The sequence below is a fragment of the Callospermophilus lateralis genome, chromosome 1 (assembly GCF_048772815.1).
Source record: "Callospermophilus lateralis isolate mCalLat2 chromosome 1, mCalLat2.hap1, whole genome shotgun sequence".
Lineage (NCBI taxonomy): Eukaryota > Metazoa > Chordata > Mammalia > Rodentia > Sciuridae > Callospermophilus > Callospermophilus lateralis.
This window is the reverse complement of record NC_135305.1, coordinates 48,611,115-48,638,219: the sequence shown is the minus strand read 5'-3', so window position 1 is coordinate 48,638,219 and position 27,105 is coordinate 48,611,115. Positions and strand designations below refer to the sequence as shown.

The following is a 27,105-nucleotide window of genomic DNA, read 5'->3' as shown; positions in this document are numbered from 1 at the left end:
AAGCTGAGGCATGAGGGTTGCAAGTTCAAAGCCACCTCAGCAATTTAGCAAGACCCTAAGCAACTGGATGAGTTCCCATCTCAAAATAAATAAAGAAAGGAAAAGGTCTGGGGATATGACTTGGGTGGTTAGGCTGTTCTGGGTTCAATCCATGGTTACCACCGCCCTCCCCCACGCCCCCGCCAAAAAAAAAAAAAAAAAAAAAAAGAACAAAAAGGAAAAGAAAAAAATTGAATGGAACATTTGTTAAATTGTATATATCTGAGATCAGAAATTCTGATTTAATTTTGAAGTAGGACCTAGCAATCTACATTTTATGTTTTAGATTGAGGATTCTGTGTTATTCTTTAGATAAAATAAGTTTATTAAAATATCATTCTTTTGAATTTTATGCTTTGGTCTTGGAATATATGTCATATAGACAATCTTTATTGACAGTAAACAATGCTTTAAAATATAAATATTTTTATAATGTGAGTAGAGTAAATGCAATTACTTTATAACATTTGCTGCTGTAATTTAGGGTGTTGTGAAGAAAGGGAAAGTGGTACGTAAATGAATGAGGGCAATAATTGAAGTCAGCAATTCTACATGAATTTGTTATTTTAGATCCTCAGGGAAGCAGATACCAAGATATGGGGTAAGAAGTGAGAGATAAAGGGGAGGAGGGGAAGGCATAGGGAATATTTAGATTACTGTGAAATCTGACACTTTGTAGAAGTTGAGTGAAGGAAAACGGATGGGGTTCCGTGATACAGGCCTGAGCAAATCTAAGCCCATCCAATGGTCAACTCTGATGTGACAACAAAAAAGTCCACTGTTGACCAGACACAGCCAGACCCTGGCTCCCTCAGAGTTCACAGTCATGGACATCTTTGTGGACAGAATGTGGCCTCTGCTCTAGCACTGTGGCACATCCTAAGTGCTGGAACTCCCAGCTCCCCCACTCCTCCTGACAAGCACCTCCTGAAGGGAAGCAGAGCAGTGCACATTCCTGGCTGCCACATATTTTTTTGATGCTGACCCTGTGTGAATGCATACTTGGAGGCATAATTGGACATCATCTATGCTGATTTTCTTTGGCTTCTATTTTTTTGCTTCTACTTTTATTGTTTTAAGTCTCTCCGATTCCATTTAGTCCCGCACATTTTTCCCCCTCCACCCATCAGGTGTATGATGTGAATGATTCTATTCATGTATGATTTTGTTTAAATCGATTCAAAAATAAATACCCTTTGTTAGGATGTGATGGTTAGAAACTGCTTTATAAAGATACGGGATTTTAACAACTCAAGAGTCTTTCATGTTCTTCCTCTAGTCTGGCACCAAGAAGAACTTTCTCGGATTAACCAGTGTCTCACTGGAGCTGAAAGGAAGGCTGCTTTGTGTGAACTTTTGGAAAAAGAGACCCAGATAATTGCTTCCATTGGGAGACACAGATCCATTGCTTATTTGGAAAGAGAGGAATCAGAAAAACAAGCTTTTTTGAATAAGGTTAGTGAAGAAACTATTATTTCAATATGAATGTATCTGGAGTTTAAAAATGTGTAATCATGATTTAAAAGGACAGAATTGTAAGAATTTGCATGAATTTTGTTTAGCATTTTGATGGATTATTTCTTTAAGTTCTATATACTTAATTCTTATGTAGCTGTATATGTTAGTCACAGCCAAGAATAAAGAATGATAAGTAACACAAAAGGAACTTGTTCTTAACTAAAGAAATTTGATCATGAAGGAAAAGATGGCGACACCTTCCTTGTGTCTCTGTTCATTTAAATTTAGGCTGGCTGTGTGAAGTAGATAAGTTGCACACTCTGGTGAAATGCATGGTATGAAAATCACAGAACATCAGGGTCTGGGGTACTCTGATAGTAAGCAGCCTGGGGAAAATAACTCAAGTCTGGTGTCTTACTTGGGGCTCACTATAACATCAACTGACCCAAAGGGTTTATGATTATTGAAAACCATGAAAAAATTCAGTTAAGGGGAAAACTAAAGTAATTACCCTTTTGTGGTCAAACTGCCTGTTTGATATTGAATAGCTTGTTTCCATAGTAACACAGTTCCTTTTATAAACCTGATCTTTCCAAACAATTAAAAGCCAATCCAGCCAGAAGAAAAGGATGAATTTCTCCAAGAGATTAGCCTGTAGTGATTCTAGTTTTGTGGTTCTTATTTTTTGAGAACATTTGCTCTTAAAAACTCTCTCTCTCTCTCTCTCTCTCTCTCTCTCTCTCTCTATATATATATATATATATATATATATAATTTATTTATTTATTTATAATTTATCTATATATAGTTTATCTTTATATAGTTTATCTATATAGTTTATAAAGTTTATGTGTATATATGTACATATATATGTGCTTGTGTATATATATATATATATACTTTAAATGACCTCCTCTTATTTTACTTATACACTATTTGATCTCAGTTTATTTTGGCTTTTGCTACAGTTCCAGGTCCAGGCCAAACCCATAAGAGCTTTCAAACTATCTATGCAGCTTCCTACTAGCGTTGTCCCTTGGATACCTCAAGAGTGCACCTCAAAATGAAGTAGCAACCCTAAGTCTTATCATTTCACCATTTTTTACCCTCCTCACCTCCATACAGATCCTATTCTATAGCACTGGTATAACCTTTCTTAGGAATGTTTCATCATCTACTCATTTGCTCTAGACAGTTGTCTGGTTGGTGTTCTTTCTTCCCCATCTGGCTACAAACAAACCTCTTTTATTTCTATTACTTTAATATCTCCTTAATTCTGCATTTTTTTTCTTTCTGACTCACTATCATTAAGTACAGAGAAATGACTCTGTTGTGGCATCCTGATAACCTTGCCTGTAACAAGTAGGCCACACAGGCAAAGACTTGGAGCACAGCTATTGTGAGTCTTCGGATCCTCCTGGAACAGGAAAGGAGAGGGGTAGCAGCTTCAGTTTCCTGCCACCCAATTTTTCCTGAGAGAATGTCACAAGATAAGCCTTGCCTTTCTTGTCCATAAAATTGACACTTATTTGATGGACTCTGGATTTTATTCTGACCTGGATTATTTTATGTTTCCAAGTTGGACTATTGCCTCTAGTCTAACCTTCTCAGTTGCCTCCTCCAACATCTACACCAGGGCCATAGTGACCTCACTAAACACACCTCTGATCCTGTCCTTCCCCATTGCCCTGAGAGAGCAGTGCTTCTTCTCATGATCTGTGATATCTCCCTCAACCACTGTTTCCCTGTCACCACAAACACTGCCCCAGCCATGCTCAATTACTTGCATGTCCCCAGAAGGACCACGTATCCTCATTATGCTTTTGCCTCTACATGAAACATCCTTTCCCTTCCTCTGTAGTAGCCAGCTACTCACCCTATAAAACGGGCTCAAATGTCCCTTCTTCCAAAGAGGATCTGATTCTCCTACTAGCCTGCACTGGGACTAGCTGTCCTGGGACTCTGTCTCACCTTTGTCTTTGTTTGCAGTGGCCATGTTTTGCTGTCTCTATTGAATGTCTGAATTCTTCCTAGATTCTGCACTTCTTAAGGCAGGAGATGTCTTTCATCTCTGTATCCTTATGTCTTAGTACATTCCTTATCACAGTATCAAGAAATGTTTGTGGAGAATGGCAGGGAGGAGAACTAAGGAACAGATATAATGGTGTGCAATTTTACATTTCAAACATCATCAAGAAATTATGTAGATTCTGTCATTTAAAATTCTTGAATATCTTTATTCTGAGAAAGAAGACTCTACCATAGGGAAAGCTGTAATACTCATATTTATTGTCATATTTCAAACAAAACTTCTTCCTTTACCAGGTTGCTCTTACTTGCATCCAAGCTTCAGCTCTGGAAACTATTCTGATGTGTCTGATCATTAATCTCACCAGAGAGAACAGCATGAATCCAGGCAACATGGGTGTTTCCATGAGCTGGAGGTTTCTAAGTGCTAGGGGACAGGAAGATGGGTGGCACCTATCCTTTCTTACTTGAGGCTGGTCCATCTCCAAGATGTTCCATGTGTGCTATCATTGCTGCTTTCAATTTCCTATGAACTGCTGGAAATTCTGCTGTTCTAAATACTTGTACAATGCCTGTTCCTCTTTATGTGATGACTGTCTCACGTTCCAGTCCCCATGTCCAAAGCATCATCTCTAAACATTTTTTGAAATTATATAGAATTCATCAGTGGGTCAAAGCCCAACATGTAAAAGTGACTTCAGAGCCAGTTGATTACCCTGACCCTTTCTCACGAAGAATAGCATGTTAAGAGCTCTTTATGTAAATTTCATTTAAAATGCAGAAAAAATGGAGAAATTTTGTTTACAAGGATTCCTGTGAGGAAGGAAGACCTGTTTTTTTTTTTTTTGTTTTTTTTTTAATACTCGATAAGTTCTTGACATAGAATTTTAGGTCCTAAAGAATCCTGAGCATATAAAGAATTGCTGTGTGTTAGGAAAATAGGAAGTTTTTGATTTATTTTGTTGTTGTTTTGGAAGAGGAGAAAGAACCAGATAAGTGAGCTGGTTTTCATGTAAGGTTGATGCAGGGTACCCCAGAGAAGAAAGACCAGAAAATTGAGGGAAAGATTTAAATGTTAGCCACAAGAAATCAAAGGAAGGTTTCTTGTGGGTCACAGATTTCAGAATTGGAGTTCTAATCCTTTAGACACCCAAGATGAGAAACCAGTTGTTCTCAATTCCCAGGTTAAGTTCAGAGGCAGTGTCCATTTTAGCTAGTTTTGACCAAAATGTTATTTTGGGTAAGAAAAAACCATATAATGGAACACTTACACTTGAGAACAATCCCCAGTGTAATCGCATAATCTTTGGAAATACAGAGTAACTGTGACTTTTAGCCTGTTGCAGTAAAGTAAAAATCTGGTGCTACTCTAATGCAAAATAAGTTTTATCTTTTTGTATATACTGCCATACTGAACATCTAAAAAGCAAGATAAATTTTATAAAATCTTTGTTGTAAATACTTATACAAGATTCCTGTCCACCTCCCCCATGCTATGCCTGGTGTTGTCTCTGATACTCAGGTGGAGTTGGTGTTGATTTAAAAAATGTTCATTGAAGTAACTTCTTATTCTATGGGATTTTTTTTTTTTTGCTAAGAAAAATAGTTTAAAATTAGTACTTGAAGCTAGACAAGATGTCAAAACTAACAAACAACCAGAGACATATTACAAATATTCAGATCTACATTTTTTAGCATCATAACATACAGATACTTAAACAGAAACAGAAATATTTGCTTTCTTATAATTTGGAAATAACTTCAGAAAATAAAACTTTATGTATTGGTTTTAGTTTAAATTCACTGAGTCCAAATACTTTGTGGTCCATTGAAATAATATTTTATGTTTTATCTTTTTATCCTGAACATAGAATTTCTCTGAATAATGAATGATATGATTTTAAATTGATCCAACCAAGTAAGTTATAATGAGTTTCTATGCTCAGTTTTCAATTTTTTTTAAGTTTTTTTTTTTTTAGTTGTCAATGGACCTTTATTTTATTTATTTATATGTGGAGCAGAGAATGGAACCCAGTGCCTCACACATGCTAAGCAAGTGCTCTACCACTGAGCCACAACACCAGCCCCATAAGTTTTTATTCTTGCTAAGTGACTTACTCTAAATATTTTTCAAAGCATTAAATAATTTGTAATTTTAACACACCAAACATTGACTTCCACAGGTTGTCAGATATTAAAAGCCTATAGGTTGACAGAGGTGAAGAAATTCAGGTCAAGAAATTTGAAAGAAAAATCATCAGCTGGTTTCTAATGTATCTTGGATGCTCTTTACCCACTCTGCAACAAGAGATCATTTGAATTTTCTAAGAGGTTTCCCCTAGAGTATGGGCCATTTATTTCTTTGATTCTCTTTGATTCATACACCACTTCTTATAGCCACAAGCTTAAGAAACTGCAATTCACGTCAGCTGTGTCATTTAAATGCTTTTTCTCCATTCTCAGGTCCCCAGCAGCTAATGGGACAGGAAAATGCATCCAGCTCTTTGTGAACATGGCAAGAAACAGGGGTGTCTCTGTGGATGAATAAAACCCCTTTGCTGTATAAAAGAAAGGTTGATCACCACCCAGTGGCTTTTGAGGGGTTAAGCTTGTGCTTGCTTTGTGCCCTTAGGGACTTGAGAATTAATTTAGGAGGAAGAAAAAGCCCACTCTCACAGTGTGGCCATTTCTTCTCTTTTGTGGAGGCCTGCTGCTCTCAAGGTTTTTGTTATCTTTCCACCTTCCCTTCCCTGAAATGCGTCTTCCTGCTGTTCTTCTGTTCCTCTGTCCCAGAGTCTGTGCTGTCTCATTTGTTGGCAGCTAAATGGAATTTATTACGCTTCATTTTCTGAAGCAATTTAAGAACATGATTGTTGTACAGTTCTTATTATAGCCAAAGCATTCAAAGAAAAAAAGGAAGTAGGAAAGAGAAATAAGCAAAGTTGACATTTTTCTGCGACAGAGTGAAAAACACCTTAAGACCTAAAATCAAAGAAGCTTACTCTTAAAGACCAAGCTATCAGTGTTGGCAGAAATACGCCCAAGAATAAAAACACCTTTGCCAAATGGATTTTTTAATATTATCTCCATTAGCTCTAGGGAACTGGAACTTCAGATCTGGGACTCTTTGGTTTTATCACTCAGTTCTCTTTATTTTATTAACTCCTAGTTATTCTTCAGTTTTCCTCTTAGATACTATTTTCTTTTCACCAGCCTAGTGCTTTATAGCAACCCATAGTTATCTACTAACCTGTAGTCATTTACTCCATTCACCCTTTCTTTTATTTTTTTAACATCTATTTTATTTTTATGTGGTGCTGAGGATCAAACCCAGTGCCTCGTGCATGCTAGGCGAGCGCTCTACCTCTGAGCCACAACCCCAGCCCTCACTCTTTCTTTTAATTACTTATTTTCTTAACTTTCCATCCCATAAGATTTGAGAGTTCTTGACATCAGGACAGTATTTTATTTACTCACTGTACTCACAGTACTCACATAGTACTATTTAGTAAACATAGTAAATATTTGTTGAACAAATGAATGAATAAATAATTTAGGCCTGAGAAATATATAGAATTATATGAAGAATTTATTTCTTATAGTCTTTTGGGAGAAATAGGAGTAATAATCATAAAACAATTATAGAACAATATGGATCCAGCTTTCATTGGCCTGAGTAAGATACAGGCCCTCCATGTTTGTGTGAGTGTTTCTACAGGTGTAAAAGAATTTTAGATACATTGTTGGCTCAAACCATAGTATTAGATGACTCTTTATAAAAAATGTAGGGTTTGAATTCAAAATTGAAGGGTAAGAAGTATTTGTATAAAGAACATATTTGGAAAGACCCAAAATATTATTATGTTGTACCAGATTCCACAGGGCCAGAAACTTGGAGGGAGAGAATGTAGAATTAAATCAAAGCATCAACTGAAGAAAAAATATAGTGAAGTAGATAAAGTAGGCATTTCATAAAAACATTTTAAGGACTATTACAAATGAAGTAAGTAACCAACCTGCAGAGAAAAAAGTATTGTCCACATCACTGGTAGAAAGTAAATTACATTTAATAGAAACACCCTGAGAAAAATTTCATGCAATGATTAATATATTAGCTGGACTTTAGAATATTGCAGTATTAAACTCAGACTAAGCTTGCTTATTCCTTCAAAATTTTAAAAGGAATTTTGAAACCAGTGTTGTACTTCAGTAACATGTTGAGGCTTACTAACAAATGAGGCTGTATCCATTTTAAATTATTTTATTTCTAAGTGAAAATAATTAAATAATAAAATATTTTATTGCTCTATTTCATTTTTATAATTCTTCAATCAATTTTGTATAATTTTATTAGTCTGCTAATTAACAATACATTATTTAATATTATTTTTATGACCTAATATAAATTAATTACAGGGCTACAGCTTCTCAATTTTTGTATTACAACTGGAATTGAGAATTTAAAGTTTCTAATGAAGTTCTCTACCTGTGAACTACATTTATTTTCACTTTGAACAGAATATGATGCCATTATTTTGAAACTATATTAAATGCAGTTGTTTGTAAGAGGTAATTTTGTAGTGATCAATATAATTTAGCTAATATAAAATGTAAAAAATTAAAGGTATATTGGTGTTATAACCAAAAAAATTCTTGATAACACTGACGTTTTGAATAACTGCCTTATATTATGTTTCCATTTGGTTATTCTACATTCCTAATGATTTGTTCCAATGCATACATCTTCTCTTTAAGTTTCAAATTAAATCTAGGATTTAAAGGGCTGCAGGTATGGCATAATTGGGCACAAATTGAGGTCCTTATGAACCCCATAGCAATTATCAGTTAACCTACAAAAACTTGGTAGGAGAGAACAGAAGCAGTGGCAAACAGAGAGGCCCCAACATTACAGATTATCCTGGTGTCCTCTAGTCTGGAAGAACTAATTCTGTGTCCTGTCTCTGGTCTTTGACCTCCTCTCCTTTAAATGAATTTCAAGGCAAGTGAACTCCATCTTTGGCCCTTGGCTCAGGGGGAGACTAGGTTGGGAATTACTAAGCCAGATTTGGAAATAGGAAGTGAGAATTTTAACTAACATCAAGGTAGCAGGGATCATAGCACTGCTAAGATAGTTAAGTGCAGATGTCCCCTCAAACCCATGGCAGATTGGTTCCAGGACGACCCCCAGTGGATACCAACATCCACAGTTGCTCAAGTCCCTTATATAAAATGGCATAGTATTGGTATATAACCTATGTATGCCTTCTTGTGTACTTTAAGCCTCTGGATTATTTATAATACCTAATACAATGTAAGTACTATGCAAATAGTTATTACACTTGTTGTTTAGGGAATAATGACAAGAAAAAGAAAAGGCCTATATATTCAGTACAGACAAAATTTTTTAAAATTATTTTTTGATCTGTGGTTGGTTGAATCTGAGTATATGGAACCCACAGATAGAGAAGACTTACTGTATAGTTGTTTCACTATGGACATCTGCTTTGTGAAGAAGTTTGAACTTGTTATAGATTTTTTTGTGTAGGGCCCCAAACCATAAAAATCCCTTTCTGGTGTATCTTTAGGTCTGAAAACATTGAAGATTGTCACAACTGCTACATAAAAGTTGTCTGCAATTGGCAGGGCATAATCAAGACACATTTATTATATACACTCAACATAGTTGAACCAAGCAGATAAAATATTCTTAACATTCTTAATGCATGCCCCCTGTCCCTACCTGGGGCTAATGAGTAATTCTACATGCCCATAAAGCCATTCAGCATACCAATTAGTGCAGGTTGATTGCAGATTCTGAAATCTGTAGAAGACTTTTCTATTGACAGAACAGCTCATTTTTTTCCTAAAATGTTTTATGTTAGCCTGATCTATAAATTCTTCAATTAATTTTCCTAAGTTTTAGTGCTACTTTTAATTATGAATGATGTTAGGGTAAACTTTTAGAGGAAGGAACAAAATTGTTATTTTTAACCTCTAATCAACTAGAATTCTAAACACAATATTATTTTAAAGTGTTCAGCTCCAAAGATATGGAGAAGATCTGATGGCAAAACGGTTGAGATGGATACCCAGTTCACCATCAGAGCCAGAGAACTGCAGAACATCTATAAGTGCATTACACTGAGGAATCTCTCTCAAGATGAGAGAGTGGATATACTCTTAACACTTAAACATACTGTGAAGGTAGGTTTACTTTTTCCTAGTTTTGGTGTAGAGTTCAAAATAAATAGTAAAATTAGCTATTAGCAGTATAAGTAAAGTATTTTTTGTTAAGTAATTATAAATATTTTTAATAAATGTGTATATGTATTTTATTGTATCAACAATTATGTTATTTTGACATCATTTGGGAAGGATATGGTTTGTTAATTAATATTTACCTAAAAGCTCTTAAATATATATTATACTACATAATAAAATGTAAGCAGAGCTTAATGAATATTTGAAATGTAAATGTATCTATGCAATGCATGCAAATGTAAGCAAATAAATTGCATGAGATTAATAATTAACTCATTTCCACAAAACAGCAATTATTATCTACACTTTTGGACATTTTCCAATGAAAAGCTGTTTTTCACAGTTTTAAAGCAGTATCATATAGTATTTTTCAAATCTCTTTTTCTCATCCATTATTGACTTCTGTGTTTTAAATTCTGCTTTTAATGAAAATAAAGTTAATGGATGGCACAGGTCAAGTTTCCTCAAGAAACCGGCTCTAGTATGGGGTTTGTGTTTAGAGGTTCACCAGAGTGCACTCAAGATCACTGGTGTGAGGCAGTATAGAAAGCAGGATTGGGCAAATGGAGTTCACCTGCAGTGAAGTCTCCACAATGACTTTAGCCAGTTTCTCTGGGAACTCTGAAGCTGGGTCGGCCCTCCAGAGTCCTGCTGAATTGAAGCAAGGGGCAGGACCTTTCACTCCCACATGGACCTTCTACTAGATGTGAACTGACACTGGAAAAGAAGTGTGATTTTGTATGAGGCACCTCTTTCTCAGAGTGCAGTAAGACTCAGAAAGACAAGTAGCTCATGTTTTCTCTCATATGTGGAATCTAGGGGGGGAAAAGCGTAGATATGAAAGTGGAAGGAGGCTGTCAGCGAAGAGGAAGGGGACATGGGGAGTGAAGAAATAGAATAAATATGATCAAAGTACATTATATGCATTTATCAAATTGTCTCAATGAAACCGATATTCTGTACACAATTAATATGTACTAAAAATTATAATAATAAAAACAGAATTTTCACAAAGGAATTCAGTTGAGAGTTGTTGGTCCATGACTGGCCAGGAGGGGGAGTGTGAGAGCTGCAGATCTGACTATAGCATACCCTGCACAAATTGCTTTTGATACACTTGTTTCATGTAAGTTTGGGGAATAGTTCCTCTGATCTGGATAAGCCCTTTCTTCCTGGAAAAAATTACAGGAGTGTGGTTAATGAGAACAACTGCAGCCCCTGTTGTAGCCATTGGCTTTAAGGCCACACAGATACTCTTTCCTCTCTTTCCTCTGCTACCCATTTTAGATTTCCATCACTCTAGCACCCTGACTAATCTGGGTGGCCAATAACTTGGGGTGACCACACCTTCAGAGCTCTAGACTACATATTACTATGCTTTTCTCAGGCTAAGGAGTCTAGACTTCCATTTGTTGTCAAAATCAGGCAAGGGTATACCAAGACATGCCTACTGTCCGAGTGTCAAACATATTCTTCACTGTCCCCATTAGGGAGTAAGTGGGGTCAATTCTATTTCCATTCTCTTTGTTTCTAGGATAGAGCAGTTTCAGAGGCTTCCATATGATCTTTTCCATCAGTATATTTCTTAATCTACAGGTCAAAAGATCAAGAGTAGAGTGGTTGTGCCAACTACCAAGTATTCCATTCCAGATATGAATTCAAGGACTGGGGAATGAATGCTTAAAGTCTCTATGACCAATTAGTATCCATTCAGAGCTGGACCTGGGCCAAGTTCCCTTTTCTTTTTTGTTTCCACTTACCCCTGATTCTCAGAGGGTCCTGGGCCTTTATGTCCCCAATCTCTAGTAATTGGTCATTTGAGTCAGGATATCACCAAGAAAGCATGACTGTTTTAGTTAACTTTTTTGCTGCTGTGACTAACTGATTGACCAGAACAATAGAGGAGGAAAAGTTTATTTGAAGGCTCACAATTTCAGATGTCTTAGTCCATAGAAGGCTGGCTCCATTCCTCAGGGCTCAAGATGTCAAGGTGAGGCAGAGCATCATGGTGGGAGAGTGTGGCAGAAAGAAGCAGCTCACATTGGGAAGGGGAGGGGGAGGGGGAGGAAGAGAGGGAGGGGGACCACTCTCCAGACAGAAAATATATACCATATAGCCAGGCTTCCAAGAACCACTTCCTCCAGCCACACCCCACCTGCCTCCAGTTACCACTCAGTCAATACCATCAGGGATCAATTCGCTGATTGTGTTAAGATTCTCACAATCCCATCATTGTTTCTCTGAGGTAGCCTCAGGTGGATTCTAACTGCTAAGCACTCTAATTCTTTTGAGAAGAAATTGCACCAAGACACACACATGGCACTCTTAAAATACATCAAATAAGCTGAGTAGATGGTTCTTATTGGGAGACAAGTTCCCATAGTATCTTGCCTTTCTGCCTATGTTGAGAGCACAGACTTTCATTGCTTTTGCTCTGGATTGCCTTTTCAAAGATCCTATGTAGTGTAGTGATCAGTCTTGATAGATAATGCTAGTTAGGTAGAGAGGGGGATCAGTAGTTGTAGAGGCAAGAAATAAACATGACATTTGTAGAGAGCAAAAGAAAGATAGGGAATGCAGTAGGAATCCCTACCTGACCAAATAAGGAGCAGTACCCAGTTAATTAAAAATTCCAATGTTGAATTCAAAAGATAACTCATGCATATTAATGTTTCAACTTAAAATATTCAGATATACATATACATATACATATTTAACAGTATTTTGATGGAGGATTAAGGTAGGTGAGCATACCTTAAATTCTGACTCTATTCACTTATGATTGTACAACCTTGAATAAGTTCCTTAATATTTCTGAAAATTAGTTTCATCATTAGTAAAATTAGTCACTTCAAGAATATGTATATGTGTACATATCTATCCACATATATATAGATGTATACATATTGTCTCTCACTAATGGGGAGCCCTCTGTGAACAACAGGTTTTATTTTGATGACAATTACTAACACAGAATCTTAAACCTGAATATACCTTATAACCTTCTAGGGAGCTTGAGAGAGAAAGAGATCATGAAGGAGTATGAGAATAAATAAGAGTGATATTTAGGTCTCATCTTAGGGCAGTTAAATTAGATCCTCAAATGTGAAGACAATATCAAAACCTCCCCCAGTTCCTTCTAGAATGCCTGCAGGGTGAAGGACCGCTGATGCAGACTTTCATATTAAATTTACCAAGTAAGTGTTAAGAAGCATGAAAGAACGTTATTTTACTCCTGCTCATTGCCTTCTAACTGTATTATCTTGTTCTCCTCTGGACAGTTGGAGGAAAGTATTTCTGTTTTACTACTTATAAGTACTGCTTTTATCCTGGAACTCTTACCTGGGCTTTCTTATTTATCTTCATTCATTATTATTACTTTATAATTTCTAATCACAAACCCCTTTCCCACCTGATTGCAGTCCTCTTGTCTGCTAGCGCTTACTATCATGCTGACTTGCATGGTAGACATTTCCTTGTTTTTTCTTTAGTTTTACCACCTCTGTATAAATAATATGGTTTAGTGTTGCTTATTTTTGAATTTTCTTAAATCATACTGTATTGTTTCATCTTGCTTATTTTGCTTAAAAATCACTTTGTAAGATTTAAGCATATTATTTTATAAAGCTAGAGTTCATTCATTTCCATAAGTTAGATAATATTCCATTGTACAAATAAACTGTAATTTGTTTAGGCAATCATTTTGTTTATGGATGTTTCTTATGTCTAGTTTTTTGGCTCCTGTGAACAATAGCCCCAGACGTGCATTTCTTTGAGGCACAAGAGCATAATGACTGGTCCAATGACTATGCATATCAACTCTACTAATAGACAATGTTAATTTTTCCCCAATTGGTTATAATAATTTCTACTTCTAGCAGTATTGTATCATTTCTCTTAAAATGTAGCCTCTGGTTTGGTTCGGTAATAAATTTGAAAACAAACAGTGATTTTTATAATTTTATATTGAATATTTTGTGTTTTGTATAGGAACATGAATGTAAACTGACCCAGGAAATCCTAGAACTGATTGATAGAGAAGTTGACCTTATGATGAGAGGAGTAAAACCTTATAACCTTGAAGGACTCAGAAAAAGAATTGCAACACTCTTTTTTCAATATATTAAAACACCTTTGTTTAATCCCGAAGTGGCAAGATACTTGAAGGTACTCTATTTTTTTACCCTGTATTCCTTTTTCATAATCCTAGATGCAATATGTTAAATTGCAAGATGCTCAAATTTTGCTTTAACTCTTTATTTGGAATCTAGTGGAAGATCATTTTATTGGTGAAATTTCCTTTGAATGATTAGTATGTTGATAAACTATACTTACTCATTTAACTTCTATGCCTGTAATTCTAGCCTTGAATTTTTCTCAAAATAACTAAACCAATGTTCCAGTTGTGAATTCATCTAGTATCTCACACCTTGATGCTTTACACACACTGCTGTTTCCACCCAGAATGCTCTGCTATTTTATTTCATCAACCAAATCCTACTTATATTTAGAGACTCAACTCTCATTCATGTCCGCTCCTTCATGGAAGAGTTAAACTTTTCATTTCTTAGATTGCATGTTGCACCTTATTTAACTTCCCTAAAATACTTAGCACATAGCTATACTGATTAGTGAACAGACCCCTATAGATATTCTGAGGAAAATCCAAATGTAAATTGTGTTTGAATTAAAATGTGTTCTCCAACTCTGGCATGCTTTGGTTTCTGGGGGATTTTGTGGTCCTACGCCAAGATAAGTGCCTTATTGCTTTCATACGGTGCAAAATCATTTAAAACACTTTCAGTAAATTGGGATTAAGGGGAGGGGATTGCCAAAGAATTATACATTGTGTTTTATTTCAATGATTATTTTTAAAGTTATAATTTAAGGAGCAGACTAAATATTTTAGCTTTTTGACAAAACAGAATCCCAATATTTAGACAAAACCTTTAGAAGAATGTAATTTATTTTGGAACCTTAATTATATTGTTAAAAGCATATTAAATTATAATGGAAGTCCAAGAGAAAAGTTGCTCATTGTATTATTTCAATCAGTGGTTCATTTGTTCAAGTTAACTTCTAGTCTTTCTCTATAGACTAATGTAGTTCATACATATTCATAAAAACCTTAGTGGGAATTTTGTATTCTGCACTTCCCATATTATTTTATTCATGTTTTAAATTTACCTTTGGCAAAATTTACTCTTTTTGGTGAATTCTGACAAATGTGTTAAGTCATGTAACTAACAGTGCACTCTAGGTAATAATATTTCTGTCACCAGAGAGAATTTCCTTTATGCTGCTCTTCGTAGTCAGCACTTTTCCTGACCCCCCAACCCTTGGCAAACACTGACTGACCTGCACTTTATTTCCATAATTTGATCTATTCTATAATTTCATCTAAGTGAAATCATGCTATCATGCAGTCTTTTGAGACTAACTCTTTCTTTTGAGATTCACCCATGCTATTGAGTGTATAGTAGTCCCTTGCTATGACTGAGCAATTATCTTATTGTCTGGATACACATAAGCTTCACTTTTATCCTTTTATCTCTACAGGAAATTTTGAGTTTAGAGTTGGGGCTTTTATGAATAAAAACCTGTAAACACGTGATTATAAGTTTGAGGGTAATACCCCAAAGAGAATAAAATCATAGCATTTGCAGGTAAATGGATGGAGTTAGAGAAGATAATGCTAAGTGAAGTTAGTCAATCCCCCAAACCAAATGCTGAATGTTTTCTTTGATATAAGGAGTCTGATTCATAGTGGGATAGTAAGGGGGAACATGGGAGGAAAAGATGAACTGGAGATAGGGCAGAGGGGTTGGAGGAGAAGGGGAAGGGCATGGGGTTATTAATTATGGTGGAATGTGATGATCATTATTATCCAAAGTACATGAATGAAGACATGAATTGGTGTGAATATACTTTGTGTACAGCCGGAGATATGAAAAATTATGCTCTATATGTGTAATAAGAATTGTAATGCATTCCACTGTCATATATATAAAAAAAGTTTTGAGGTAAGTGGGTTGGGATTACATTTTCTCATTTTTAAATGCTACTGGGAGTAGCATTGTTGAGCCACCTGGTAAATACAGATTTACATTTATAATAGACTGCTAAACTTTTTTTCCAAACTAGTAGTTCAAGGTTGAATTCTCAAATGCTGCATGTGTGGGAGTTCCAGTTACTTCACATCCTTATCAATACTTGTATATCAGTTTTTAATTTTGAGAATTCTAACAAATTTTGTAGTGGTGTCTTATATATTTTAATTTTTATTCCCTTAATAGCTAATGATAAGTATAAAAGTAATGATAATAATATTGAACATCTTTTCATATCCATTTTGCCATACATAGACCTTTTTGGTGATTGATATGTCTGCACGTATCTTTTGCCATCTTTCTTTATTTTTATGGTTATTTTCTCATTATTAAATTTTGAGAATTTACAAAATATATTCTGTATGTAAATTCTTTGTCAGAAATATGAATTGAAAATATCTCTTTCTGTGTGTCTTCATTTTTCTAGTAGTGTCTTTAATAGAGAAGTTTTTACAATAAGTCTCAATTTATTCATTTTAAAAAATGGATCTTGCTTTTGGTTTAGTATTTAAGAAATCTTTGCCTAATATCAAAGTCCACAGGTATTTTCTTCTGTTTTTTATTTTATAATTTTGTCATTGTAAGTTTTACAATTAGGGCTCTCATCCATTCTCAGATATTCTTTATAAGGTATGAAGGATTACTTAAGGCTATTTTCTTCTTTTGTTTTGTGAATTGCCACCCCCCCACCCCACCCCCCGTTTAAAGACAGTTTTATAATTAATTGTCTTGGCACCTTTGTCAAATATAATTGATCACTTTCTTTCACTTCTGGCCAAGATGAAGTAAGTTGGAGTTATATGACTAAAATGGAAAAAGGAGAATCCATGTTTTTTAAGACACCAGGCAATGGAAGAGTGTGGTTCTTAAGAGACAGAAAACAAATGAAGCAGCCCTACAGTGGTCTTATTTTACTGCCCCGAAAAACTGTCCATGCTACAATACAAAGAGAAGAGGATTCCCTGGGTTGAAGAGAGAGATCAAGACTCTCATTAGTCCCTGAGATCAACACCACTGAAATTTGTAGGACACAGGGCTACAAGTGACAAAACGGCACAGATAATGAACCCCGGAGATGCCCTTTATCTAGTTAAAGAGTGCCTCTTCAATTCCTGATTTCTTGATAGTGGTTTTGCTTTTGATCTCTGGTTGTTTGAGTAAGGGATCCATACTGAATTTACCAAATATTTTTCTTGCATTAATGGAGATGACCGTATTTTTCTTCCTCAGATTATACTATTTTGTTCCTCATCGACCCTTCCTCAGTTTGATTTCCTACTCTTGAATCTCTTGAGACAATCAGCATTAATAACCTGGAGTGCAGTCTTTCCTGCCTTACTCAATGCTCACGCAAACAGCAGTTGAAGCTGTAATTGAATTCAGTAACATAGGAGCACCTTAGATCATCTTTGAACACCTGAAATAGCTGCTTCAATCTTGAATTTAAACCAATATATTTAATTCCACAAGAGTAACCCATACTAGTTTTATCTATTTATATTTAACCTTATTCAAGTACAAACTTTTTTTTTTTTTTGACATTTTCTGTATGCCTGGTAATATGTAAAACACAGAAGACATAAAGATGGTTCACCGGGATCTGAGGGTACAATTGTGGAGCAGGAAGCAAACTCATAACCACATGCTAAGAATCAGAGGAGAAATTCTCCAAAGATCATGTCTTGGAAAAGAGAAGCTGAGTTTTTGGGAAGTCAGTATTTCTTTTGTTGTTTTCTGTTCCTGTAGAAAGTTCTGAGAAGGAGTTAGAGTTGCAAATACTGATTGATCATTTGGATAACATTTAAATCCACTGGAGTAGAAGTTATAGCAAAACTGGGTATTTGTTTTTTCATCCTCAAACAGTGTAAAAGTAAAATTTGGAAAGATATGTGTGCCTCATAGGTAGGAACAGTTAAAACAGTGGGAAAGGACAACTGTTTTAGATCGAAAAGGGAAGCAGATACACTATGCAATAATCAACCAATTCAAGGGTCTGTTACCACAATACTATAGAATATGCTCATAAAATATTCTAATTTATCCTAAAAATGACATACCTGATTACATTATGTTCTGTATGCTTTAATTTTAAAGAAAGGAAAATTTAAAACATTTTAGAAAGAATTCTATCAAACAAAATTAAGACAAACTTCTTCCCCAAATGAGGTAAACTTAGAAATTATGCCAAAAATGAAGTTCTCATACCTTCAAAAGAAATACTTTGTGTACAAACAGTGTCTTGAAAAATTGTGCTCTATACATGTAATATGAAATGAATTGCATTCTGCCATCATGTATAACAAATTAGAATAAATAAAAAAATTTTTAAAAAGTCAAAATGATCATTCTAAATAACTTCTATCAAGTAAATTCAACCTATAACCCATTTAATTTTTAATCCAATTTAAAATTACTTTTCTGTTTGGCTCATGCCTTTGTGAAAATATTCAAAACAAAGGATTTAAGATTTTTTTCTACTATTTAGGGAAAATCTTCAGATAATCTTTGCTGCTTCTATTTTTTTGGGATACATCCTTTAATATCTCAAACTACATGCTAGGATTAAAAAAATGTTACTGACTTTAAAGAAGAGTGGCTCCTTGTACATTTTTAGTTTGCTTAGTGGAACAAGAATTTGTAGAAATACCACTAATCCTCTGCCCCCATCCCCAAATTATGTAGCTTAGTTTAATTAAGAGTTTTCTGCCATCATAAGCCTAATAGGGTTAAGTTTTCGTCTTATACAGTTTCAGGGTGGTAGAGAAAAATTTCTCATGGTTTCACAATGGTCTATCATTCCTAACTGGCTTTCATGAGCTGACTGATATAATGTCTAGTTTAATTCCTAAGAGGAAGGAAAATAATATTAAGTAAATGGATCCCAGAATAAGAACCCAGAAATGTTGTCTTTGAGTTATTTGATTATATGTCGAGATCACTCTTTTTTCCTCCAGAACAATTAACTATCTTTTTAATGTACATATTGTTATCTTCAAAAAATTATTAGGCAGCGAACAATGACATTTTCAAAGAATATTATTCTTCAGGAAGATGGAACATTTGGGAAAAGTAAAGCAGACTAGAAGGGAAAGTACAGAAACAGATGATCAGAACAAAGTAAATCATAAGAATGGATTATGTCGTCAATACTATAAATTTACCTTGAGTAAGAGAAAAAAGACACAAGTGAACATTGTTGCCTATTTCCTTCCTTGTTAACATATTTTTGAGTGTGGTGATATAGCTCAGTGGTGGAGTACTTGCCTAGCATGTGTGAGGCACTGGGTTCTATCCCCAGCACTGACAACACAAAACAACAAAAATATATTTTTGAAAGTTTCATATATCAAATGCCAACTATGTTGCTGCTTAATCTTTCTTCTCACAGAGCCAGAAATATGGATGCACCATAGATTAGGAAAGACTGGTTTATATAAGTAAGTCTTTGTTCAGTCTGGGTTGAAAGTGTTCTACTTCCCTTTCTTCCTCCCTCTTCCTTCCTTCCTTCATGGTACTTTGGCCCATAAAGAACAATTGGGTTGAATCTTCTAAGATGGAATTACTTCCTGCCCACAGCTTTAGATATGGAGTTTCAAATATTGAAAATCAATCATTAACTAATTCGAATTCATTTTTTAAATTCATGAAATGAGAAGAACAATTGGCATAGTGGACTTGCATTTATATGCGAGACTGGTTATTTTGCCTATAGAAATTATTAGGTAAAATAGAATAAAAATCTGAACTCTTTTCAAATAAGTGCTGAAAGACTCTGCCCACTACTTTTTTTTCCTGTCAATTTTCTAGTGATTTTCCACATGTTTCTAGGGGTTAATGAATGACACAGATTTTCAATATTTTGGCAGGGTAAATAAATTTTGTATAGATTATGGGATTTAAATTTTGTATAGATTAGCAAGTTCAGGAGAAATATGACTTTTTAAATTAGCCAATTTGAAACTCACTCTAAACATTACTGCGCAGCGCTTCTGATGAGTGTTTGGCCTGATTTTTGCACCTTCTCTTTTCTTTTTCTTTTCCTGCTCTTTAGGTCCCTCAAGACCCACTGAAATTTTACAAGAAGATTTACTTTTGCCGCAATTGCCAGCTCTATTTGCCTTCTACGGAATTTGCCATCTCATCCACTTCGAGGCACGTATACAGATGTCGCCACTGCACTAATCTCCAGAATGAGGCTAAACAACGAGAAGCATTTTTGAAGTACAAGTGTTTACTTCAGCGGCTGTACTCTTCAGAGGCTGATTATGAAGATGACTCTCAAATTGCTTTCTTGATGCAGGTATGGTCCATATGGGGTGCCATTCCTGGCTGAAATGCGTCCGTCAAGGATGATGTCTTGACAGGAAGTGGTTGCAGTTGAACGTGTGCTTGGGTGTGAAATACCACCCGCTGTTTTCCTAATGTGGGCAGTGATTCCAGCCCTGAGTTGTAGGCGTAGACATGTTCTTGGTATGTAAGTACTGTGCTCTGTCCTGGAGATGCACTAGTGACCAGACCCTCCATCCTAGAAAAGATAGACATTAAAAAGTAGGACAAGTCCCTGTAACAGCAGATGACAGTGTGATGAGGAGAAGTATGGAGACCATGCAGGATTTAGAAAGGGAACTTAAGCTGATCTGTGGGCCAGAAAAGGCTTCCTTGAAGATATGACCTACAGGAAGAGACAGAAGAATGAGTGGGAATGAGTCTGGTGACCATGACAAACAAAGTGTCACAGGTTCAAGAACATTGTTCAGGAAGACCCAGGGCCAGAGGTGGCACTGTGTTGGGCAGCAGAGATGGCAGGCATTATGGGCATCTGATTTTTAGATGAGGGAAATATAATACACTTAGTGCTGTTGGGGGAAATGCAGGAGAGAGAGAGAGAGAGAGAGAGAGAGAGAGAGAGGGGGGGGGGGGGAGGGATAGATAGATGAAAGACACAGAGCCGGATGTCGGAGGCAGCAAAACAAATTTGAACTCTGCTTCAACAGCTGTGTCTTGACATGCTGCTTAACTTGTATGCTCCTCAACCTACTTGCCTGTAAAATGGGGATATTCATAGTACCTACTCCTAGAGCTATTGCAATGATTAAAAGAATTAGTAGAGGATAAGGCAGTGAATTGTTTAAATAAGATGAATAAGTGGAAAAAAATGATTATGATGTCCAACAAGGCTTGTAGATTTCCCTCTGTTAAGACTAGGATCATCTCCTCTATCGAATTTAAAGGAGGAAATATCTGTAACGTATTCTGATTCTGGCCACTGAAAGATATCTCTAGAAGGGACAGTGAAAGAGCACAAGAGGAAGGAAGGTGGGGTGTGGTAGAGTGAAATAATTAGGAAACAATGGAGGACCCCTCTGGCTCGCTCAGAAGTGCTGGGAAATAGAGGTGTGGCAAACACAGGTGGTTTATAGTGCTGTCAAGGTGAGTCCCGTGTGAGGCAGCTGTTCCAATCAGAGTCCTGTTTCTACTTGTCCTGTTCCTACTTGAGACAGGCATAGGTTAAGAAGCCTCATTTTCCAAAAATGGTGGGAAGCCCTTGCTTCGCTTAGAGGTGGTGTCCTTTTTGCTTGGCCTTTCTTGGCTCTGAAAAACAACGCTTTAAGCAATACATTTCAATGTATCTGTCAAGATTCTCTTCACAGTTCCTTTTGAAATGCATTCTAGATGATACTAAGTAATAATAGGGTATTATTTTCACTGTTTCGTCTACCCCAAAATGAGAAGATATCTCTTCAGTTTTAAAACATATAATAACTTTAGACTTTTCCAAGAATAAGGAATGGGCAGTGAGGAATAGCTTGGTAATGACCTTGAAGAGGAGAAGGGAGCTGTGAGAAGAGGCCAGGTCCTATGCTTTTCTCTGCCTTCCCTGGAGCAGAAACTATGGGCAATTATAATATCCAATTACAAATATTCCTATATTTAAAGCAAGTTGAGGGGTATGATTTTTAAAATATTCATTAATAGAAACATTAAGATAGCAAAAAGGCACATAAATATTCCTTATGGGACTCTATAGGCACTCTTCTATAGTGCTACTGTATACATTAGCACTTTGGGATGGGTGTTTGTGGTCTCCCAATTTATTCTATTTTGTTCCAAAGGGGAAAAATTATCATTTATGCAATGTGCAGAAGTCCTTGACAGACACTATTATCAGAGGCTATTCCAGAAAAGTGGGCTTGTGTAGCTTCTTTTCAGGCATTGCTGGGAACTGGGGCAGAATTGAGAGAGCCCCCCATTCTGGTAGCAGGTTGCAAGACTACCTGGAGCTGGGCACACCACTGTGGTGTGCGATGGGTAGGGCAGTGGAGACCTGGAAGCACTTCTGTGGAAGTCCTGGGGTGGGGGCAGCTTACACAGGAGCAGAAACACACTTTGGGGGCTGTTACTCACGTTAAAAGGTGTGGATATTATGTGAATCAATTGAAAAAAGGATATTGTTGATTGAAAATAAATAAGCAGGGTATTTCTGAAGCCAAAGATCTTGACTAGTACATAAAACTGTCAGTGTCAGAGAGGTTTTAAAACAAATACATCTTGAAAATTATAATTGTAAAGAGAAAAAATGCTGTTTTTATTGTAGACATGGACTTTCCAAAAATCTTACTTTCTTATTTCCATTTCTTCATTTTCGATTCATATGGGAATATCATGCCAGGTCAAAATAGGTTAATTCTGTTGATATGACAGTGATCATTAACTAGAAAGGGAGGAAAGATAACTCATGAAAAGAACTTTTTCGTGAAAATCCAAAAGTTTCTTGCTAGATTTTTTAAAATTTTTATTAAATTTTAAACAGCAAAGTAACTAACTTCCAAGGACACAAGGGAATGAATGAGTGTAAAATGACTTCTGTAATAATTATATGTAATTAAAATCTTTTCATAAACATTTAAAATTTTTATTTTTGACTTTGTACTATACTTTGTTTGTATAAGGATAGACTTTTGTTAATTCATCCACTTAACAGAATTATTAATTCCTGCTGTGTACACAGGTAGCTTTTTAAGATATAATGATATAGAAGGGGAAAAAAAAGATAACATTCTCACTGTTCCAGAGCTGATGTTCTACAGAGGTGGGAAGTAAAAGATGAGAAACAGTTAATAAATAAGTAAAGAGATTCCATCTCACCCCAGTCAGAATGGCAATTACGAAGAATACAAATAACAATAAATGTTAGAGAGGATGTGGGGACAAAGTTTCACTTAATACATTATTGATGGGAATGCAAACTGGTGCAACACTCTGGAAAGCAATATGGAGATTCCTTAGAAAACTTGGAAGGGAATAACCTTTGACCCAGTTATCCCACTCCTCAGTTTATACATACCAAAGGACTTAAAATCAGGAAACTACAGTGACACAACCAGTTGAATGTTTTTAGCCATTCAATGCATGATAGCCAAGCTATGGAACCAACCCAGATGCCTTTCAACAGATAAATGGATAAAGAAAATGTGGTATATGTACACAATTGAATATTTTCAGCCATAAAGAAAAATGGAATTATGGCATTTGCTGGTAAATGGATGGAGATAGAGAATATCATGCTAAGTGAAATAAGCCAGTCCCCAAAAACCAAAGGCAGAATGTTCTCTCCGATATGTGGATGCTAACCCACAGCAAGGGAAGGAAAGATTAGAAGTTCATTGGACTAGACAAAGGGGAATGAAGAGAGGGGAGAGGGACTAGGAATAGAAAAAGACAGTAGAATGAATCTGACATATCTTTCCTATCCTTATATACGAATATGTGACCAATGTAATGCTACCTCATACACAACCACAATAATGGCATCCTAATTGGAACAAGTTATACTTATTCTTTGTGTGTCTAATATGTCAAATCACACTCTATTGTCATGTATATCTAGAAATAACAAATTTAAAAAATAGAATAGTTAAAACATTTTTTTCAGCTATAGTTAATTTTTTTGAATGATCTAATGAAAGAGAGTTACTGGGGGAGGTGGACTTTTTTAAAGATTGTGTGAGCAGATAAAATGACAGAAATAACTATGAAGAGAAAGAGCTAGCCCTCACATAAAATAATTCTTAGAAAATTTGAAATGTATAGTTATGATTAAAGATGTATACCTTTCTTTGTATGTATGTCATTGTTACAGTCATGTATGTGTGTGAGAGAGAGATCATTTAATGACTAAACTGTAAATCCGGAGAGGGCAGGGTTGTTCCTTTTTTTTTCTCCTTTATTGACTCCATTGGTAGTTTGTCTCATAAGAATAACTCTCAGCTTTGCAATAGGGTAGGCCTGTGAAATCAGAGATCTTGATCTGAATTCCTAACTTAACCGCTACTATGGTCTCTTTGGCTTTTCCATGATTTTCATTGTGTTGTCTAGGTCACAGGAGTCTTCAGTTCTAAAAAATCAAATTCCTGACACTATTTGAATTTTATATATAAGAATGAAAAAAGAGAAGGATTTATTGATGAAATGACTTTGCCCAATGTGTTAGTTTTTCATTACTGTAACAAGATACTTGAGACAGTCAGCTTATAAAGAAGAAAGGTTTATTTGGACTGAATGCTTTAGAGGTTTCAATCCATAGTTAGTTTGTGCTGTTGGTTTTGGGCCTGTGGCAAAGCAGCACATCATAGCAAGAGCTCATGAGAGGAAATTACTCACTTCATAATGTCTAAGAAGCAGAGAGAGGGGAGAGAGTTGAAGAAGAGACTGAGCACCCACAATTCTCTTTGCGGACATGATCCCAGTGACCTAACACCTCCCAGTGGGGTCCACCTTCTAAAGTTTCTAGCACCTCCCAAGAGTGCTAAGTTGGGTCCAAACCTTTTTAACACATGGGCCTTTGGGAGATATTTCAGATCTAAACGATAGCACCCAACATTAGCAATATATTAATAAAAGTGAGTCATTAAAAGCACTGGTGATCTCAATAGGATATTTGTTTTATAAACTGTCAATTAAGTAAAATTTTCTATAAAATCTTTAATTAAAATTAACTAAGTTATATTTAATGCCAAATAGGAAATGAGGCAATATATTCTATGCAAAGTTAGAATTAAAAAATATCTTCCAAATGTAGTGTGCTTTGTTCAAAACTGCTAAATCATTAACTTTGAAGCACTTGCTCACAATCTGTCACAACCTAGTACAGACACCCATGATAATAATAATGACAGTAATAATAACCATCATTCAAATAGTGCTTACATACTCTGTGTATACTTTATATATTCATTCACTCAACACAACAAATCCTATCAAAATAGGAATTATTTTCATTCTGCAGGTGAGGAAACTGAAGCACTGAGAGATTAGCTGACTTGCCCCAATTTTATACTAGTAAATACCAGCACGAGAACTGAAACCTAGGCAGACTAGTTCCCAGAGTCCCTCCATTTAAATGTATACTGAACTCCCTCAGAAACAACAGTTTTCTGAAATAGTGTTTACTTTACCACTGTGGATATCCTCTGATATTTTCTATTTAATCCAAATCTGCTTATTCTGATTTCTATTTAGAGAATTTGGTGTTACCCAGAGATAGCAATCCAGAGATTGAAAAACAGATTGAAAAATGAGTGTGTGTGTGTGTATACACACATGTATATATACACATACACATTCTATGTCATATATATACATAAATGCTATATATATGATATCCATATTCCAATGTGTGTATGTATGTATGTATATATATATATATATATATATTCATTCCAACAGAGTTAACATTTTTAAAAAAATAAAGATGATGTTTACTTCAGGGCTTAAATTTTTATGTGCGTTTTAAAAAGAATTGTTGATGTTACTATTTTGGAAATCTTAGATTAAGGCTTTACTATAACTAACCTGTAAGTGCCATCTCAACATTTCAGATTGTATTAGTCAGGCTTACTTATATAGTAGATAGATTTATTATAAGGAATTGGTTCACATGACTGTGGAGGCTGGCCACGCCACAATCTGCAAGCCAATGTCCTAGATCAAATCTGGAGAACAGCAAGCTGCAAAGAACTAGGAAGCGCTGGAGTCTAGTTCACAGGCTGTCAGGTGGAAGAGTTCTTACTTGGGGGGAAGGGTCAACCTCTTGTTTTCTTCAGGACTTCAGCTGACTGGACGAGACCCATCCATATTACAGAGGGCAATCTGCTTTACTCAATCTACTGATTTAGATGTTAATCAGATCCCTTATAGAAGCACTCAGAATGCTGATCAACCAAATATCTAGAAATCTTGAGGTCGCATCAAGTTGATGTAAAATTAATATCACAAAAGTGGACATCTCAAAAAACATCCTAAGAGATTATTGCCTTTCTGTTCAGAATAGTGTCCATGAGTTGTAATTTAATTTGAATACTGCACATCTGTAGGGTTTGAGTCCTCTTACCTTACTTTTCTAATGTCCAGGATTACTAGACAAATATGGGTGCCCAATTGCTCTTTTCCCTCTTGCAAGGGAAATAATTTTGATTAGTATTTAGTTCAGTAATATTATTGCCAGGCATATGACTGCTTGAACTTTCTGATCAAGTAAATAGGAAAGTCAGGGGCATTGGTAAAGATCAGCATAGACTGAATTTGGACACAATGCCAAGTAATGTAAAAAGATGAAAGCTAAGATATGTAGAAAGTCCAGGTTGTATTTAGAGAAGAAACTGAGTGTGTTAGTGGTCACGTAGTTCATCTATAATCCATGCAGAGACCATCTAATATAGCAAACAATAGTGCTGCTCTTTTTTTGTTTTAAATATTTTTTAAGTTGTTGATAGACCTTTATTTATTTATTTATTATTTATATGTGGTGCTGAGAATCAAACGCAGTGCCTCACATTTGCCAGGCAAGTGCGCTAGCACTGAGTTACAGTCCCAGCCCTAGTGTTGCATAAAAGGCAGTTGTTAGAAGTTGCCAATCACATTGATCATGTTCACATTTCACGTTTACATACAAATAAATACTTCATTCTTTTGCATTCAATTTTGAAATTATTAATACAACTGAGGAAAATAAAAACAAAAATGTGAGCAAGGCACAAATTTTGAATATAAGTAAAACTGTACAAAGTGTTAATTTTAAAACTCCATAGATTTCTTTTTCATAGAAGCTGTGATAATATTGTCTTTTTTAAAATTAAGTAAAAGCGAGATTATATTAGTTGAGCTTAATATATTGAATTATCCATTTAAGAAATACTGTAGTTGTTTATTG

At 35.5% G+C, this 27,105-nt stretch overlaps 1 protein-coding gene across 1 annotated transcript in view; it reads left to right on the top strand.

Annotated features, from left to right (window-relative positions):
* Iqub (IQ motif and ubiquitin domain containing) overlaps positions 1–27,105 on the top strand; it is a 56,930-nt gene that overhangs the window by 24,823 nt on the left and 5,002 nt on the right. Inside the window, exons 7-10 of the mRNA XM_076853537.2 lie at positions 1,319–1,494; positions 9,559–9,729; positions 13,777–13,953; positions 19,948–20,196. Coding sequence (XP_076709652.2) covers positions 1,319–1,494; positions 9,559–9,729; positions 13,777–13,953; positions 19,948–20,196 — 773 coding nt within the window. The remainder of the gene's footprint in view (positions 1–1,318; positions 1,495–9,558; positions 9,730–13,776; positions 13,954–19,947; positions 20,197–27,105) is intronic.